The 15,555-nt window shown below is 53.5% G+C and overlaps 1 protein-coding gene across 1 annotated transcript in view; it reads right to left on the reverse strand.

Moving 5' to 3' along the window:
• Positions 1-200: 200 nt before the first annotated feature.
• Positions 201-15,555, reverse strand: part of LOC115834088 (mucin-4-like) — a 33,221-nt gene continuing 17,866 nt past the window's right edge. Inside the window, exons 20-30 of the mRNA XM_030808861.1 lie at positions 15,208-15,309; positions 14,626-14,853; positions 12,591-12,728; positions 10,647-10,828; positions 7,776-7,935; positions 6,742-6,921; positions 6,144-6,217; positions 4,978-5,042; positions 4,660-4,883; positions 2,296-2,458; positions 201-801 (exon numbers count right to left, since the gene is read on the reverse strand). Coding sequence (XP_030664721.1) covers positions 597-801; positions 2,296-2,458; positions 4,660-4,883; positions 4,978-5,042; positions 6,144-6,217; positions 6,742-6,921; positions 7,776-7,935; positions 10,647-10,828; positions 12,591-12,728; positions 14,626-14,853; positions 15,208-15,309 — 1,721 coding nt within the window. The 3' untranslated portion in view covers positions 201-596. The remainder of the gene's footprint in view (positions 802-2,295; positions 2,459-4,659; positions 4,884-4,977; positions 5,043-6,143; positions 6,218-6,741; positions 6,922-7,775; positions 7,936-10,646; positions 10,829-12,590; positions 12,729-14,625; positions 14,854-15,207; positions 15,310-15,555) is intronic.

Raw genomic sequence — 15,555 nt, forward strand, 5'->3', positions numbered from 1 at the left:
ATTATGAAGCAAGGTTGGGGTGGAGCAACTGAGGGCTTCCAGCATGGGTGACCAGGCTGATTAGGACTGGATCCAGCTGCCCCTACTGCTCCACCGCCTGCCCAGCACTTAACCTCCACACTCGGTGCCCTCTGATGGTTGGGAGAAGCCTGTGCCCAGCCCTTCAGCCACCAGAAGAAAATCAGGAATGGAATTCCTGGTTTTGAAGACACAAAAAGTCAGAGAGACTTTAAATAGAGTTTAATTTGAAGTAAACCAGAGAGTTTTGTGTGCAGAAGCATTTTGCTTAACTTAGGGCCATCATCGCATTATGAACTCTTTTGTGTGTGTGTGTATGCACGCACGCGTGCACAGGCTAGTGTCCTTCTGTGGGTGTGTCTGCGTGAGGACCCATCCATGCATGTTTGATCTTTATGGCCTCCCCCTGTGCACCTGTGCCTATGGGTCTTGTCTTGATTCCCAGTATTCATTCTCCTTGAAGAATCCTGACAGCCTGCAGTCACCTTCCCTTTTCCAGTCTCCCAAAAGCAGTGGCGCCTTAAGTGTGCGGTGAGGATGAGGTGGGTCTTGAGGTAGCCTAGGCCACAGCTGCCCCTTCAAGGCAAGGCCTCAGCTAAGTCCAGGAAATAGGAGAACCTGGCCCTGGAGCAACCCCAGAAGCGCAGGACCACGAACGTCCCAACCGCCAGCAGCAAGAGGCCGCCTAGGGCCCCAAAGAAGATGCCGAAGAACGCGTCGAGTTTCATGCTCAGGTGCTCACAGTGCTCGCCCCAGGCCGTGTAGATGGAGAAGGACACACAGCTGGGGACCAAGAGAGAGCGACAGGTGGTCAGAGGCGGGAGCTCAGCCTCCCAGCCCCTCCTCTTCTGCTGGGGAAGAAGAGGTTCTGTAGGAGAGGCTGGGCTCGCCCCACTCTCCAGAGAGACTGAGAGACTGAGGCCGTGCTGAAGTGAGACCACTGGGCAAAGGAGGCAGGTGTGGGCTTTAAAAACATGGGCCTGGGCCGGCGCGAGGGCTCAGCCTGTAATCCCAGCACATTGAGAGGCTGAGGTGGGCGGATCACTTGAGGTCAGGGGTTCGAGACCAGACTGGCCAACATGGTGAAACCCCCATCTCTACTAAAAATACAAAATTGGCCAGGCATGGTGGTGCGCACCTGTAGTCCCAGCTACTCAGGAGGCTGAGGCAGAATCGCTTGAACCTGGGAGGTGGAGGTTGCAGTGAGCCGAGATTGCAACACTGCACTCCAGCCTGGGGGACAGAGCAAGACTCCATCTCAAAAAACAAAACAAAACAAAAAAACAAAAACCTGGTGTGAATTCAGCTGCACGTGCAGTCAGCTGCACCTGTGCAGCAGGGATGCTGGCCACAGCATCCCGGATGCGCAGTCACACCCCCGCCCCAGCCCCGCCCCGCCCACCCCCTCCTTTGGCGGGATCTGGAACTGCAGCTGGCGGAGGGCTCCGAGACCAGGCCTGCCTGGGGCCGCGGCCTCCTGCGTGTTAACCAGCGGAGCCCCGGGGACTGCTGGTGAGGGCAGGAGCAAAGGCGCCTCGCTCGACTGAGGGGCAGGGCTGGCCTAGACACAGGACTGCAGGTTCTTTTCCCACAAGGAGGCAGCAGGGAAGCAGCAGCCAGATCAGGTGGGAGGGTTTGACTCTGGGCCCTGGCGCGGTGGCTCACGCCTGTAATCTCAGCACTTTGGGAGGCCAAGGTGGACGGATCACCTGAGGTCAGGAGTTCGAGACCAGCCTGACCAACATGGCGAAACCCCATCTCTACTAAAAATGCAAAAATCAGCTGGGCGTGGTGGTGCGTGCCTGTAGTCCCAACTACTTGGGAGGCTGAGGCAAGAGAATCGCTTGAACTCGGGAGAAGGACGTGGCAGTGAGCCGAGAACGCACCACTGCACTCCAGCCTGGGCGACAAATGACACTCCATCTCAAAACATAAAAATATAAAAAATGTTTGGCTTTGGAAACCACGCCCTGCTGCTTAACCTGCTGCATCCCAGGGCAGCTTCCTTGTCATCTCTAAGCCGCAGTTTTCTCATCTTCAAAATGGCTCTAATGCCCCTTGTGGCTCCTTTGGGTTTCAGAGTTTGTAATATAGCGCCTTTATTCTCCACACACAGCAGGCACTCACAACTCTCCTTTTCCACTGTCCCCTCTTCCCTGGTCTCTGATCTCTCTCTTTACAAAGGGAGCCATCCTAATTCCTGGACCCCTTGCAGTGTCTTGCCCAGCTTGGGTTCCCCAGCACTGTCATCCACCTCCTGGCCGCAGCCCTATGCACCTGCAGCGGGGCCCACTGGGCAGGTGCTGGCACTGGCCTCCATGGTCACAGTAGCCCCTACTGCACGGGGACACGCAGGTGAAGCCACTCTGGGGGCTGTAGACCAGGTCGTAGCCCTTGTAGCCATTGCATTTGAAGTAAGCCTTCAGCGTGCTCACGTTCACTGTCGGGAAGGACACAGATTAACACAGAAAGCAACTGATGAACACTAAATCAATACCTTTTCAGCCACGAATTCCTTTTTGGGTGTTTATCCTGAGAAATAAGTAAAGAAGTGCACAGATACATATGCCCCTGGACATTCAGATCAGCGTGGTGGATAATAGTAACAACATTTCAGAAGTGGGGTCTGGTTAAATAAACTACTGCACATCCTTACCAAGGGATGGTGGTTCCCATGGAAAAAGTTTCCTAGGGAAAAAGGTTCCTATGGAAAAAGGTTCCTAGGGAAAAAGGTTCCTATGGAAAAAGGTTCCTAGGGAAAAAGGTTCCTATGGAAAAAGTTTCCTATGGAAAATGCTTTCCTGAAGAGCACATGCTTTGAAGGTGGCCAGACCTGGGTGGAAACTGAAACTCTGCTAGTTACTAGACGTGTAATTCAGGGAACACTCTTTCACTCTTTCAGCTTCAGTTTCCTTATCTTTAAAAGGAAATGATCATAATAGCACTTATGCTGCTGTGAGATTTAAATGAGATAATGTGTCCACAGTACTCAGTACACTGCCTGACACACAGTAAGCACTCCAAAAATGGTAATGATTATTATAACGTATTTTAAAATATGACACTATATTCAAACATACCATTATAATATGTCAAATGGGAATATGGACACAATATATGAGACAACCTGTTCACAATTGTTGAACGAGCAGGTTATCCAACATTAGGAATGATTTGATCCTTCAATAAAAAATCGATGTGTGAAGGTTCCTAGGCATAAAAGAAAGTTCAGACGGATATGTATGAAATATTGTTGTCTCTCTGGGGGTTGGGATTACAGGGTTTTTTTCCTTTTTTCTTTTTGTTAAGTTTGTGTTTCCTAAAGTTTCTGCAATAAACATACGATGCTTGTATAATAAAAATTATAGGTTTTCCTTAATTGCATAGTCAGGGCTTGCCTCCCTGCGCCTCCTACCCCAACTCCCCAACATACAGTAGTTCTGAGGGATTTCACCCCCTGCTCCGGGAGAGAGCGGGCTTAGCCTGGATTCTGGGAGAAGCTCTTGCTTGGTCCCAGACCCAAGTAAAACAGCAGTTTCTGTTGTGTTTGGGGTGTGGCCACTGCCCTGCCCTATACAGAAAATAGGATGCGTTATTCCTTTGTTTCTCTGACAAGCTTGCCAACTTATTCCTGTTCTGGAAGAAACAGGGGCTGTCAGCACTGAAAGGGGGCTCAGAAATCCCATCTCATTTTCAGATGGGGGTGCTGAGGCCTGGCCTGGGGGAGGTGCTGGGGGGTGTTGAGGCCTGGCCTGGCCTGGGGGAGGTGCTGGGGGGTGTTGAGGCCTGGCCTGGCCTGGGGAAGGTGCTTGGGGAGTGTTGAGGCCTGGCCTGGGGAAGGTGCTTGGGGGTGTTGAGGCCCGGCCTGGGGAGGTGCTGGGGGGTGTTGAGGCCTGGCCTGGCCTGGGGAAGGTGCTGGGGGGTGTTGAGGCCTGGCCTGGGGAAGGTTCTGGGGGCTGTTGAGGCCCGGCCTGGCCTGGGAAAGGTGCTTGGGGGTGTTGAGGCCTGGCCTGGGGAAGGTGCTGGGGGGTGTTGAGGCCTGGCCTGGCCTGGGGAAGGTGCTGGGGGCTGTTGAGGCCTGTCCTGGCCTGGAGAAGGTGCTTGGGGGTGTTGAGGCCTGGCCTGGCCTGGGGAAGGTGCTTGGGGGTGTTGAGGCCTGGCCTCGGGAAGGTGCTGGGGGGTGTTGAGGCCTGGTCTGGCCTGGGGAAGGGGCTTGCACAGGGTCACATCATTTCAGGGAGTAGTTGCCTCTGTCCCTGGCCAGTCTCCAGTCTCCAGCTTCATATCCTCCCGCTAGAGGGCAGAGACGATGGGGGTGTCGCTGTGTATGTTTAAATGCAATGGCATTTTAAGAAAACTATTAGCAATTTTATGAAAATGAATTGCTGCTGTTTGATTAGCAGCCACAGTCAGCAAGGCCCTGGCTGGGTACTTGCTCTGTGAAGCTGTCTGCATGTGACTGCCTTAGCAGCGCTGGCTGCTCCTGCTCCTGAATCTAAAAAGCAGCTGGATAAAATGTTCACGTTTTCGCTCAAAACCAAACAGAAAAACTCAGTTAGCTTGTTTGTGTGGGCTGAAGCACCTCTGTTTACCCGCCCCCCGCAGTGACCCCCATACTGTCCCCGGAATGGACGGACTCACGGGCTGACACGTCGCGCACGTCTTCCCTGGAGATGGGCTGGAAGACCACGTCATTCCTGGGCTTCTCACTCCTCCGTGGAACATGGTATAAGAACGCCTCCACCACCGCGGCCAGCAGCTGGTTGTTCAGGAAGTCGATGACAGGGCCCCGAGGGCGGTACTGGAACTCTGAGATGACTATCCAGTGTTGAATGGGGCTTCCCGAGGCCGGTGCTGGGGAATCGCTGTGTGGGAGGGCGACAGTGAGGGGGCTGGGGGGCTGGGGGTGGGGGATGAGGAAGAGGATCTGGGGGCTCAGGGAGACACAGTCCCACTTACATTTGTTTCACTTGGCTGTTGTGGAGAAAGGCCCGCATGTCCAGGGATCCCAGTCTGTATGCCACCTAGGCCAGAGGATGGGGGATGGGGGTGGGGGTGAGGACCCATCCAGGGGGGAGACCCCCTCCCACCTTGATGGGTGTATTCATCCCTGTTTCCTCCTGGAACGCAAGCCCTAGGACCCCAGCACCTTCCTCACCTGTCTCTGCACCCTCACACTCTGGCCTAGCTCAGTGACTGTCATGGGTCCTTGTTTCATAATGTTTGTTGAGAGTGAAGGGTTTTCCATTCTGTCCCCCTCCTTGGCCTCATATGACGAGCGGGGAATCTGACATGAATGGCCCCTACCTTGCCTCTGATGCATGACTCATGACCTCCTCCCCATATATTGAACATGGGCTGTTTAGACCTAGGAGATGGTCAGGGGCTGGGGGTGTCAAGGTGACTTAGGTGGAGTGTAAACTCAAAGAGTGCATTGTCTGGCGCAGGTGACAAATGTCAACAGATTTTACCGTGTGGAGTGTGGAATGTGGAGTGCTAGGCTTGCAGTAGTAATAATAGCAATCATAATGTTTGAATACTTGTGTGTCAGGCACTGGACTAAATGCTTGACACACGTTATCATTTAAATGGTGATACAGCCTGTTGACTCAGGTGCTATGATTGTCCCTGTGTTTACAGATGACCTGTTATATGATGTGTCTAGTTAGCACACTGCTCTAGTGAGGGGCAGAGCAGGGATTCTGATTCTGGGTGTGCAGGATTCTAGAGCCCCAACCACTTGGCAGTTGCGCCACTTTGCCTGTGACTGAGGTATGGCATGGCAGCCAAGAAGAGGGAGCTGCCAGTTCCCTCTGGGAAGTCAGGGAAGACTCCCTGGAGGTGAAATGTCCTTTAGTTTCTTTCAGATCATAACCAAGAAGCTTAGAGGTCTCAGCTGGGGTGACTTGGCATCCTGGCCTCTGCTTATGATGAGTCGAGGTTTCTGTCCTGGGCCTTCCTCACTTCCTAATGCCCTGCACCTCCCATGGGGCAAGAGGCTCCGGCCTCCTCTGGCAGTTGAATCCAGAGAGATGACAAGACGAAGGCCACACAGTGATGGTCCTGCCCTCGCCTGAACCCGCCAAGCATCCCCTCCCACCCAGAGCGCGGCCTGCAGCACTGACCGAGGCGTTGACCTCTGCCATGGAGGCATTTTCCTCTTCACTGAGCAAGAGCTGGATGACTCTTAAGGGAAGTTCTGGAGATGGGAGAAGCAAATGTGTCATCACCCCACGGTTTACCCAGACTTACCCAAAAAGTCTGTCGGGCCAGCCCAGGCCGACTGCTCCATTCCAGTGACAGAAGGTCACTGAAGAAACCGGGAGAAGTGGCCCTCACCCTACATTCCACAGTGACAGAAGGTCGCTGAAGAAACCGGGAGAAGTGGCCCTCACCCTAGCGCTCACTCCACTATGCTCCGGACCTCCCCGACGCTCATCTCACTGAGCCAGCTGTGAGGTCTCTGCCTCCGTCCTTCCTCCATAGGCCACACAGGCCCATGGTCCTTGCCATGACAGCTTTCCTCACCAGCTCCCACAGCCTGCACCTTACACCGTCCCAGAGAAATCTGGAGCTCTGTCCTGTGACCCCAGAGCTTCCTCATCTTCTCCAAAGGTGGGCGGAGCGCGGAGGCAAGAGGGTGGGGCCCGGGAGGAGTGCTGGGGTGAGAGGGCGGGGCCCAGGCGGGGTGCGCGGGTGAGAGGGGGGGGTCTCTGGCAGTACCTAGGTTGACAGTTGGACTGAAGTTGTTCCCAGCCAGGAAGCAGAGGCTGTCGGTGAAGGCCGGGGGACAGATGCACGTGGGCTGGCAGCCCAGAGTCTGGGAGATGTAGCAGTGGCCTTGATTGTAGCAGTAATTCATGGGGCAGGACTGGTTCCGACACAGGAAAGAGCTCCCCAGAGCTGCAGAGTGAGTAGGGAGGTCAGCAGCCGCGCGCTGGGGAGCAGAGGGACAGCCCAGCCCGTGGAAACCCGCTCCGGGACAGGCCTGCTTTCTTTCCCCCACTCGGAACCCCAAACCATCCTTCCCTGCTTTTCCAGGCGTTTCTCTGCAGGGCAACCCCTTTCCCTGGCCAGGCAGGTATTCTTCCACTTCTGTGGAGGGACTGGAGTGTTTCTCAGACCCTCTGCTTCAGAAAGGACCCCGAAGGCTGGCAGAGGAGGGGCCCCCAGCTGGCTTTCCTCACGCCCTCCCCTCTCACGTCCATCTCCTTTTCTGCCTTTATAAAAGCTGCGGTTCTACCCACTCTGGCCTCAGCTCTGAACGCACAGTGATCTGTAGATTTTATTTGGGTGCCTTAGGGGGCTTGGTAAAGGCCTCGCTGTGATCTCCCTCATCAGACTCTGGTGGCTCAGAACGGGAGGAACAGATGGCTGGGAAGACTCAAAGGGAAAATCAGGCACCTTTGCTGCCGGATCCCCACCGAGGACCCAGCTTGCCCTGTTCCCTGGAGCTGCTGAAGTCTCCTCCCCTGGCCAAACCATCTTCAGTCTTTTGCCCGGGGTTCCCCCCATCAATGCCTCAGGGATGCTCAGCCCCGTCCCCTCCGCTATGCCTGTACAACCTCTTCTCCTTCAGCCCCACACCATCCACCACCCCCTTTCCAGGCCTGCCTAGATTTCCCATACCTGCCTAGATTGAGCATTCTAAAGATTTGCTGGAAAAAGGAGAGAAATGGTTTGCCTTTGGCTGTCTACACCCTTGAGCTGTCAGCTGCTCCCAGAAGTGCCTCCTCCAGGCCCTGTTCCCGGCTCACCGGCACAGTGCCGCCCATCCCCAGTCAGGTTTGGAGGGCAGGCCTCGCAGCCCTTCCCAGGAACGCAGCGGACACTCGGGAAGCACGGCTCCTCACAGGCATCCTCGGAGCGCTCGCAGTAGCGGCCGAAGGTGCCCCCGTCACACTTGCAGCCAGCCACCTGGAGGAGGGTTGCTGATCACGGGCGGCCAGGAGACCAAACTGAGAAAGGCTTCTGGGTGTTTCTGACTCTGACCCCTTTGGCCTGAGAACCCGTGGACCCTGATTTGTGTCTCAGCCCCACCAGCACCTGCTGAGCACCTTCTTGACCAGGCCGTGGGGCTGCAAGGTCCTGCCTAAAGCCACACAGTAGTCCTGCCCAGTTGGCCTCCCTGGGTCATTGTTTTACCCTGACCCCCTGCCTGGCCCTGCACCGGGATCTCAGCCTCTTCCCTCTCACACTCTAGCTCTTTGCCTGAAATCCTTTCTAGAGTAAGATGGGGGATGCATGAATGATTGAAGCATTAATGAATGAATGAATGTATCCATGTACATATGTGTGTATCCATGTATGCATGTGTGTATCCATGCATGCATGTATGTATCCACATATGTATCATGTGTGTATGTATCCATGTGTGTATGTATCCATGTGTGTATGTATCCATATGTGTATGTATCCATGTGTGTATGCATCCATGTGTGTATGCATCCATGTGTGTATGTATCCATGTATGTTCTATTGCTTGAAAACTGGATTCCTTATTTATTTTGAGACAGGGTCCCACTGTGTCACCCAGGCTGGAGTGCAATGTCTTGATCTTGGCTCACTGCAAACTCCACCTCCCAGGTTCAAGCCATCCTCCCACCTCAGCTTCCCAAGGAGCTGGGACTACAGGCATGCACCACCACGCCCACTAATTTTTGTATTTTTCTTCTGCTTTTTTTTTTTTAATGAGACAATCTCATTCTGTTTCCCAGGCTGCAGTGCAGTGTCTCGATCTCGGCTCATTGCAATGTCCCCCGCCCAAGTTAAAGCAATTCTTGTGCCTCAGCCTCCCAAATAGTTGAGATTACAGGCATATGCCAACACGCCCAGCTAATTTTTTGATTTTTAGTAGAGACACGGTCTTGCCATATTGCCCAGGCTGATCTCAAAGTCCTGAGCTCAAGCAATCCGCCTGCCTCAGGCTCCTGTGTGGCCTGCAAACTGGATTCCATAGAAGCTGAAATTGACCTCCCTTGTTGACTCCTAGACCAAGAACACAGAGCCTCCCTGCTGAGCACTGTGAGAAAACGCAGCAGCCAGAACAACAGCGCAGCAAAGGCTGCGGCGCCCAGGCCTCACCAAGCTCCCTGCACTCCCCTTTCTAACTCCCTTACTGAATCGACTCAGGGAATCTCCCTAAAATGGAACCTTCTAACACTTGCTACTCCCAAGAGTGCATATTTGGGGATCTATGGAATAGTATATTGATTTCAATCTCTCTTTTTCCCATTGTGTATTTTATCCTTTTCTACCCCCTACCCCACCAACCATCCCTACCTCTATCCCTTTCAAGTACCCATTCTCTGCTCATGTTTCAGAAGGATGTGTGTCTGTGTGTGTGTGTGTCTGTGTGCATGTGTGTGTGTGTGTGTGTGTGTGTAAGTGGTGAGGGAGGTAGTTTTGTGTTGCCAGATAAACACTTTCCTTTCTGGCTCTTCTTTTACAACCAAAAATAAAAATAAAAAAGCAGATAGGACAAGAGTTGTGGAATTAGGCCAAGTATCTTGGCTAGAAACATGCAGAAGTAATTTCTCCAAACTGGAAAAGATGTTTCTTTTAGCTGGAAGGAGATAGTAAAGGAGAAAGCAAAGGGGCTTGGAGGTGTCAAGATAGAGGGACCCACAGCTCTCTTCCCAGCACCATGATGGCATCCCAGGGAGAAACGGCTGTGGGGTGCTTCTAGGCAGACGGGACTGTAAGCGGCCTCAGAAAAGGTGTCCTTTGTCTGAGCAAGGCACAGAAGCAGCAGAGCCTCTCCCTGGGTCTGAGGGGAAGTGGGGCGGAGCTGTGATGGAAACCTGTGTGGACTCAGGCCCAGGGACCCCATGACCACCTTCCACCCCACACCGCAGGGCCCTCTGCTGGGCTTTGCCGCAGAGCTGTGGAACTGGGAACCACTGGGCACTGTGAGAAAGACTGAGGTGGAAGTTTCCTGCCAACCTGGCAGAAGGGGAGGTGGGAGATAAAAATCCAGTTGAACTATAAGCAATAAAGGTTCTTTCCTCTTTCCTTCCTTCCTTCTTTCTTCCTTTTTCTCCAATAAAGTTAGTTTCTTTCTTTCATTCATTCATTCTTTCTTTCTCTCTTTTTCTCCTTTCCTTTACTTTTCTTTCCTTTCCTTTTTTCATTCCTTCTTTCTTTCCTTTTCTTTCTTTTTGAGATGGAGTCCCGCTCTGTTGCCCAGGCTGGAGTGCAGTGGCGCAATCTTGGCTCACTGTAACCTCCGCCTCCTGGGTTCAAGCGATTCTCCTGCCTCAGCCTCCCGAGTAGCTGGGACTACAGGCACCCGCCATCACGCCCAGCTAATATTTGTATTTTTAGTAGAGACGGGGTTTCACCATGTTGGTCAGGATGGTCTCGATCTCCTGACCTTGTGATCCGCCTTCCTCAGACTCCAAAAGTGCTGAGATTAAAGGCGTGAGCCACTGCACCAGGCCAGAAAGTTCTCTTTCTTCCCACGTGAGTTTATGGCCTGAGACTGGAATCTTCTCTACTCACCTACCACTGCTCCACCCACCTCCCAACACAGACACACCCAGGAGAGGCAGAATCACAGCATCCGTTCCACTCCCATTTCCTCTCCCCTCGGCACAGACACTCCTCACCCGCCTCCCAGCACTCACCTCCAGGGAGGAGTTGCCCACCCTGCTGGTCTGGTTGTACAAACACTGGCTCTCTGCACTGCAATGGCAGACCACGGTCCTGGGCTGGAGTGCAGATGCCAAGCCAATCTTGGCACGTCTTGCTAGAATCTCCAGAGTGAATGGCTCCAGCGACTTGGGTGTCCACAGCAACGTCCCATTCTCTGCCCGGGGGAAGATGAGAATGTTGAGAGCTGGGAGACTCCTCAGCTCTGTGGTCTGACGCGTCCTCATCTAACACCCTGACTGCTGATACTGGGCTTCCCCCACCCCTCTCAGGCCACCCTCCCCCCTCCCCAGACAAATCTCATTGGTCATTTCCTTTGAGCAAGGCTGGTATCGGGGGTGATCCTAGTCACGCTCCCAGCTGGAAGGAGGTGGCACCAGTCCAACATACTGATTGTAGCGGGGAACGCCACAGAGGGGAAAGCGGTTTCCCCCTGAAGAAACCCCAAAGGCAGCCCTGGCTGGGCTCACACCAGGATGGGACATCCTGGGGGATGGAGGATCAAGGCCAGGATCCTCCAGACACCTCCCCAGGCTGCGCTGCCGGCCAAACTGGCTTCAGTCTCACAGCAGCCCCATCCTTTGCCCTGGTTTCTCACCCACCCCCCACTTCCTGGACCTTTCCCAGACACCCCCTTCAGACACCAGACTGTAGTGAAACACTGCTACATATCTTCTGATCAAACTTATATTTTTCAAGAAAATAGGAAAGTCTCCTTAAAACAGCAGATTGAAAGGAAGTGACAGATAATAGACGAACGTAATTTCCAGATCATCGTCCTTCAGGGGTGGGGCCCGTGGAGAAGAAAATCTCTCAATGCCATTGTCTCGCACCTGGGAGGACGCACGTGGGGCAAAAGGGTTGCAGGCAAAGCAGTCCCTTCTGAGACGCGGAGAGAAAGAATATCAGGCAGAGAGGCAAAGAGAACGCAGAATATGCCCCCTGGGGCTTTGGTTTAGCCAAGAACAGTCACCCGCAGAATTAGTGCTGGCAACGGACGAAAGTGGCATCCCTTGTGCTTGGACCCTTTCGCCCTGATCATGGATGTAGGGCTCGGGGTCTCTAACACCTTTACGGAGAGGGAGCGATGGCACTTTACTGGGTCCTAGCCCAGGAAACCAGGCAAGGAGAGACATGGCTATAGGTAAACATGGTTACCAGACAAAAAGAGCGAGAAAGGTACCAAACAAAAGTATTTTTTATATTCCTTTAAATCTTGTCCTACATTACATCCTTCCTTTAATAGATATAAAAATGTTGTAAATTGGTCATTTTAAATGTTGCACTTGATTATTCTAATAATTTGGTGAATGCATAATGACTAAAGATGACTGTATATGATCAGATTGAGATTAAATGATCTTCGCATCTTTTTTTTTTTTTGAGACAGAGTCTCGCTCTGTCACCAGGCTGGAGTACAGTGATGCGATCTCAGCTCACTGCAACATCTGCCTCCTGGGTTCAAGCGATTCTCCTGCCTCAGTCTCCTGAAGAGCTGGGATTACAGGCATGCACCACCATGCCCGGCTATTTTTTTGTATTTTTAGTAGAGATGGGGTTTCACCATGTTGGCCAGACTGTTCTCGAACTCCTGACCTCAGATGATCCACCCGCCTCGGCCTCTCAAAGCTCTGAGATGACAGGCGTGAGCCACCGCGCCCGGCCTTGAATCAGTTCTGTGTGTCCAGAGTCACTGTAGCTATCTGGCCAAACCACCATAAGCCCGTCACTACTACTTACTGGGGGGCACCTATTTGAGTTATAGGTATCGCTCCTCGGAAATGCCGGTCCTGGATATTCGAATGAAAGATTGACAGCAAGTGTTGCTGGGTACAGCAGTGCAGAATTTCCCAAAGTTTGAGTCCGACCTCATCCCCTACCCACCTCCCCACTCTCCTCAGCCAGCCAAATATTCTTACCAAAGAGCTTAAAGTCGGTACAGTTGTCTCTGAGCGTGAAGGTGGCATCCTCTGCATTGCTGGTGTACTGAATCAGCGTGATCTGCCCCTTGTAGGCTTCAACCACACGACTACCTTTGATGGAGGGTGGGTACTGATCTGAAACACAAAGAGGGAATGGGAGTTCCCAGGCAGGACAGTCTCCTGCTTTATCAGCCTCCTCTCTTTCTCAACTCTAATATGTGTGAGGCTTTCCCAGGACTGTGACCCATCTCTGGAAGAAGGAATTATTCTGTGTACCTGCTCTTGAGTAACGCACAGCAGACGGGGACTGTACTGCCCACCTAGCCAAATCTTTAGCCTCTTTCTCTCCCCCCACCTCCTCAAAGAGCTCCTTTCAGATTCTTTCCTGAACATGGTGCTATGCTGGGTATGACAAAAAGTGAATTAGAGAGCAGATCTGTTTAGACCATTACAGGGTTGTACCTTTGGCAAAAGGCTGAAAACCTGAAGGGTGCTGGGTGTCTCATGCCTGTAATCCCAGCACTTTGGGAGGCCGAGGCCGGCGGATCACCTGAGGTTGGGAGTTCGAGACCAGCCTGACCAACATGGTGAAACCCTGTCTCTACTAAAAATACAAAATTAGTCAGGCATGGTGGCGGGTGCCTGTAATCTCAGCTACTCAGGAGGCTGAAGCAGGAGAATCGCTTGAACCCAGGAGGCAGAGGTTGTGATGAGCTGAGATTGCACCATTGCACTCCAGCCTGGGCAACAAGAGCGAAACTCCATCAAAAAACAAAAAAAAAACAAAATAAAACAAAACCAAAACATGGAGGATCACATCTAAACGGATATTGCATTTGTCCAGAAATAGAGAGGGTGTGAAACCTCTCCACGGGTCTGTTTCTCGGAGCCCTGCCATTTCCATTTCATAGTTGCTTCACGCATTCATTGTCAGTCATTTAACAAATATTTATTGAGCTAAGTGGCTGGCACTGTTCTGGGTGATGAGGATACAGTCATGAATGAATAATAAAAAAGATACCTGTGAAAATTATAAAATATGTCGAGTAATTATAAATGCTAAGGAGAAAAAAGGCAGGGAAGGCAAACAGGAAGTGTGGGTGAATGTGACATTTTGGACAGGGTGGCCAAGAGAGGCCTCGCCAAGGAGGGGACATTGGAATGAAGACATAAAGGAGGTGAGGGGCAAGGGTGTGGCTGTCCGGGGAAGGAAGGGTATTCCAGGCAAGAGAACAACACGTGTGAAGCCTGGGAGCTGAGCACACCTGGTGTGTCTGAAGAACACAGAGGAGCCTACAGGGCTGGAGTGCAGGGAGCTGGGAAGGGGTCCAACACTAGGATGGAGTGCAGGGAGCTGGGAAGGGGTCCAACACTAGGATGGAGTGGAGGGAGCTGGGAAGGGGTCCAGCACTAGGATGGAGTGGAGGGGGCTGGGAAGGGGTCCAGCACTAGGATGGAGTGCAGGGAGCTGGGAAGGGGTCCAGCACTAGGAAAGAGGGGAGGGGGCTGGGAAGGGGTCCAGCACTAGGAAAGAGGGGAGGGGGCTGGGAAGGGGTCCAGCACTAGGATGGAGTGGAGGGAGCTGGGAAGGGGTCCAGCACTAGGATGGAGTGGAGGGGGCTGGGAAGGGTCCAGCACCAGGATGGAGTGCAGGGAGCCGGGAAGGGGTCCAGTACTAGGATGGAGTGGAGGGAGCTGGGAAGGGGTCCAGCACTAGCATGGAGTGGAGGGAGCTGGGAAGGGGTCCAGCACTAGCATGGAGTGGAGGGGGCTGGGAAGGGGTCCAGCACTAGGATGGAGGGGAAGGGGTCCAGCACTAGGAGAAGAACTCTGAGAAGCTGAACCAGGCCAAAGGCCACTGCAAGGATGAGACAGCCAGGGAAGTCACTGAAGGGTTTGAGCAGAGGAATAACAGGAGTGGAAGAATCTGCTCAGTGAATGCAGATATACAGGGTAAAGCAGAGTCAGGCAAGGGCAGCTCCTCATCTGCTCCCAACTCTGAAAAGCCCTCCCGGGGCCTCGGGCCACTTACTGAGGGTGGCATTCACCTGCTTGTAGGTTTTACTGACTGCCCTCGTGTGAAGTCCGATGCTTGCGTTGCGCAGAGCCAGAGTGTCATAGATGCATGAGCTGTCTCCGTCACAGATCAAAGCTTCAGCCCAGGAGCTGTTTTTTTGCAGTTGTGAGTAGAAAACAGGGGTGAAGTTGGAAGGCAGCTGGTCATTCCTCTTGCCAAGGAGGCCTGTGCCGTTGATCTGCCCTGTAACACACAGAGCACGATGGTACCAGGTGTGGCACTCAGCCTTATTCCACCTGTGTCCGCCTCTACCCCTCACTTTATATGGCTTGGGGTGGGGCGGTGGGAGTGCAGGGCCAGAGCGGTTTCCAGCTTCTGAGCCTGCTGCAGTGAGAGAGGACACTCCACGTCCTCCATTCTCTCCTCCAGGTAGAGAGAGGCAGGTGGGCTGGTGGGGGGGGACAGCCCTGGGGGGGCACAGATTCGTCAGACCTTAGGGAGGATGGAGGTCTGCTTCCTACAGGGCCGAGGGGGACGACATAAACATACCGGCTCCCCTCACCTGCCCCTCTGCCCCAGGACCCTGCCCAGACTCACAGGTCATTCCATAGTGGAAAAGCATCTCCTCAGGGCTCCCTGGGGGAATGGTGGAGCCATTGGGCATCCTGAAGTCGTCCTCCGGATTGTTATTCCAGAGCCCTGCAGGACAGAGTGGGAGGTTGGCCACCCTGGGCACACGGTTGTCCCCTTCCTGGGGAGCATCCGGAGGACGCAGTGGGGAGAGGCCAGGGCCTGGCAACCTCTGCCCTTGCACCTGCTGTCAGGCCTCCAGGGGAGCCGGGAGGACGGGCCCTCACACCCTGCCTGTCTGCCTTCGGGAGGGGCGGGAGGAAACGCAGGCAGCGATGGAGGAGGGCGGGAGGATGTGGGAGGCAAGAGGAAAGG

This window comes from Nomascus leucogenys, unplaced genomic scaffold (genome assembly GCF_006542625.1).
Source record: "Nomascus leucogenys isolate Asia unplaced genomic scaffold, Asia_NLE_v1 000683F_127431_qpd_obj, whole genome shotgun sequence".
Classification (NCBI taxonomy): domain Eukaryota; kingdom Metazoa; phylum Chordata; class Mammalia; order Primates; family Hylobatidae; genus Nomascus; species Nomascus leucogenys.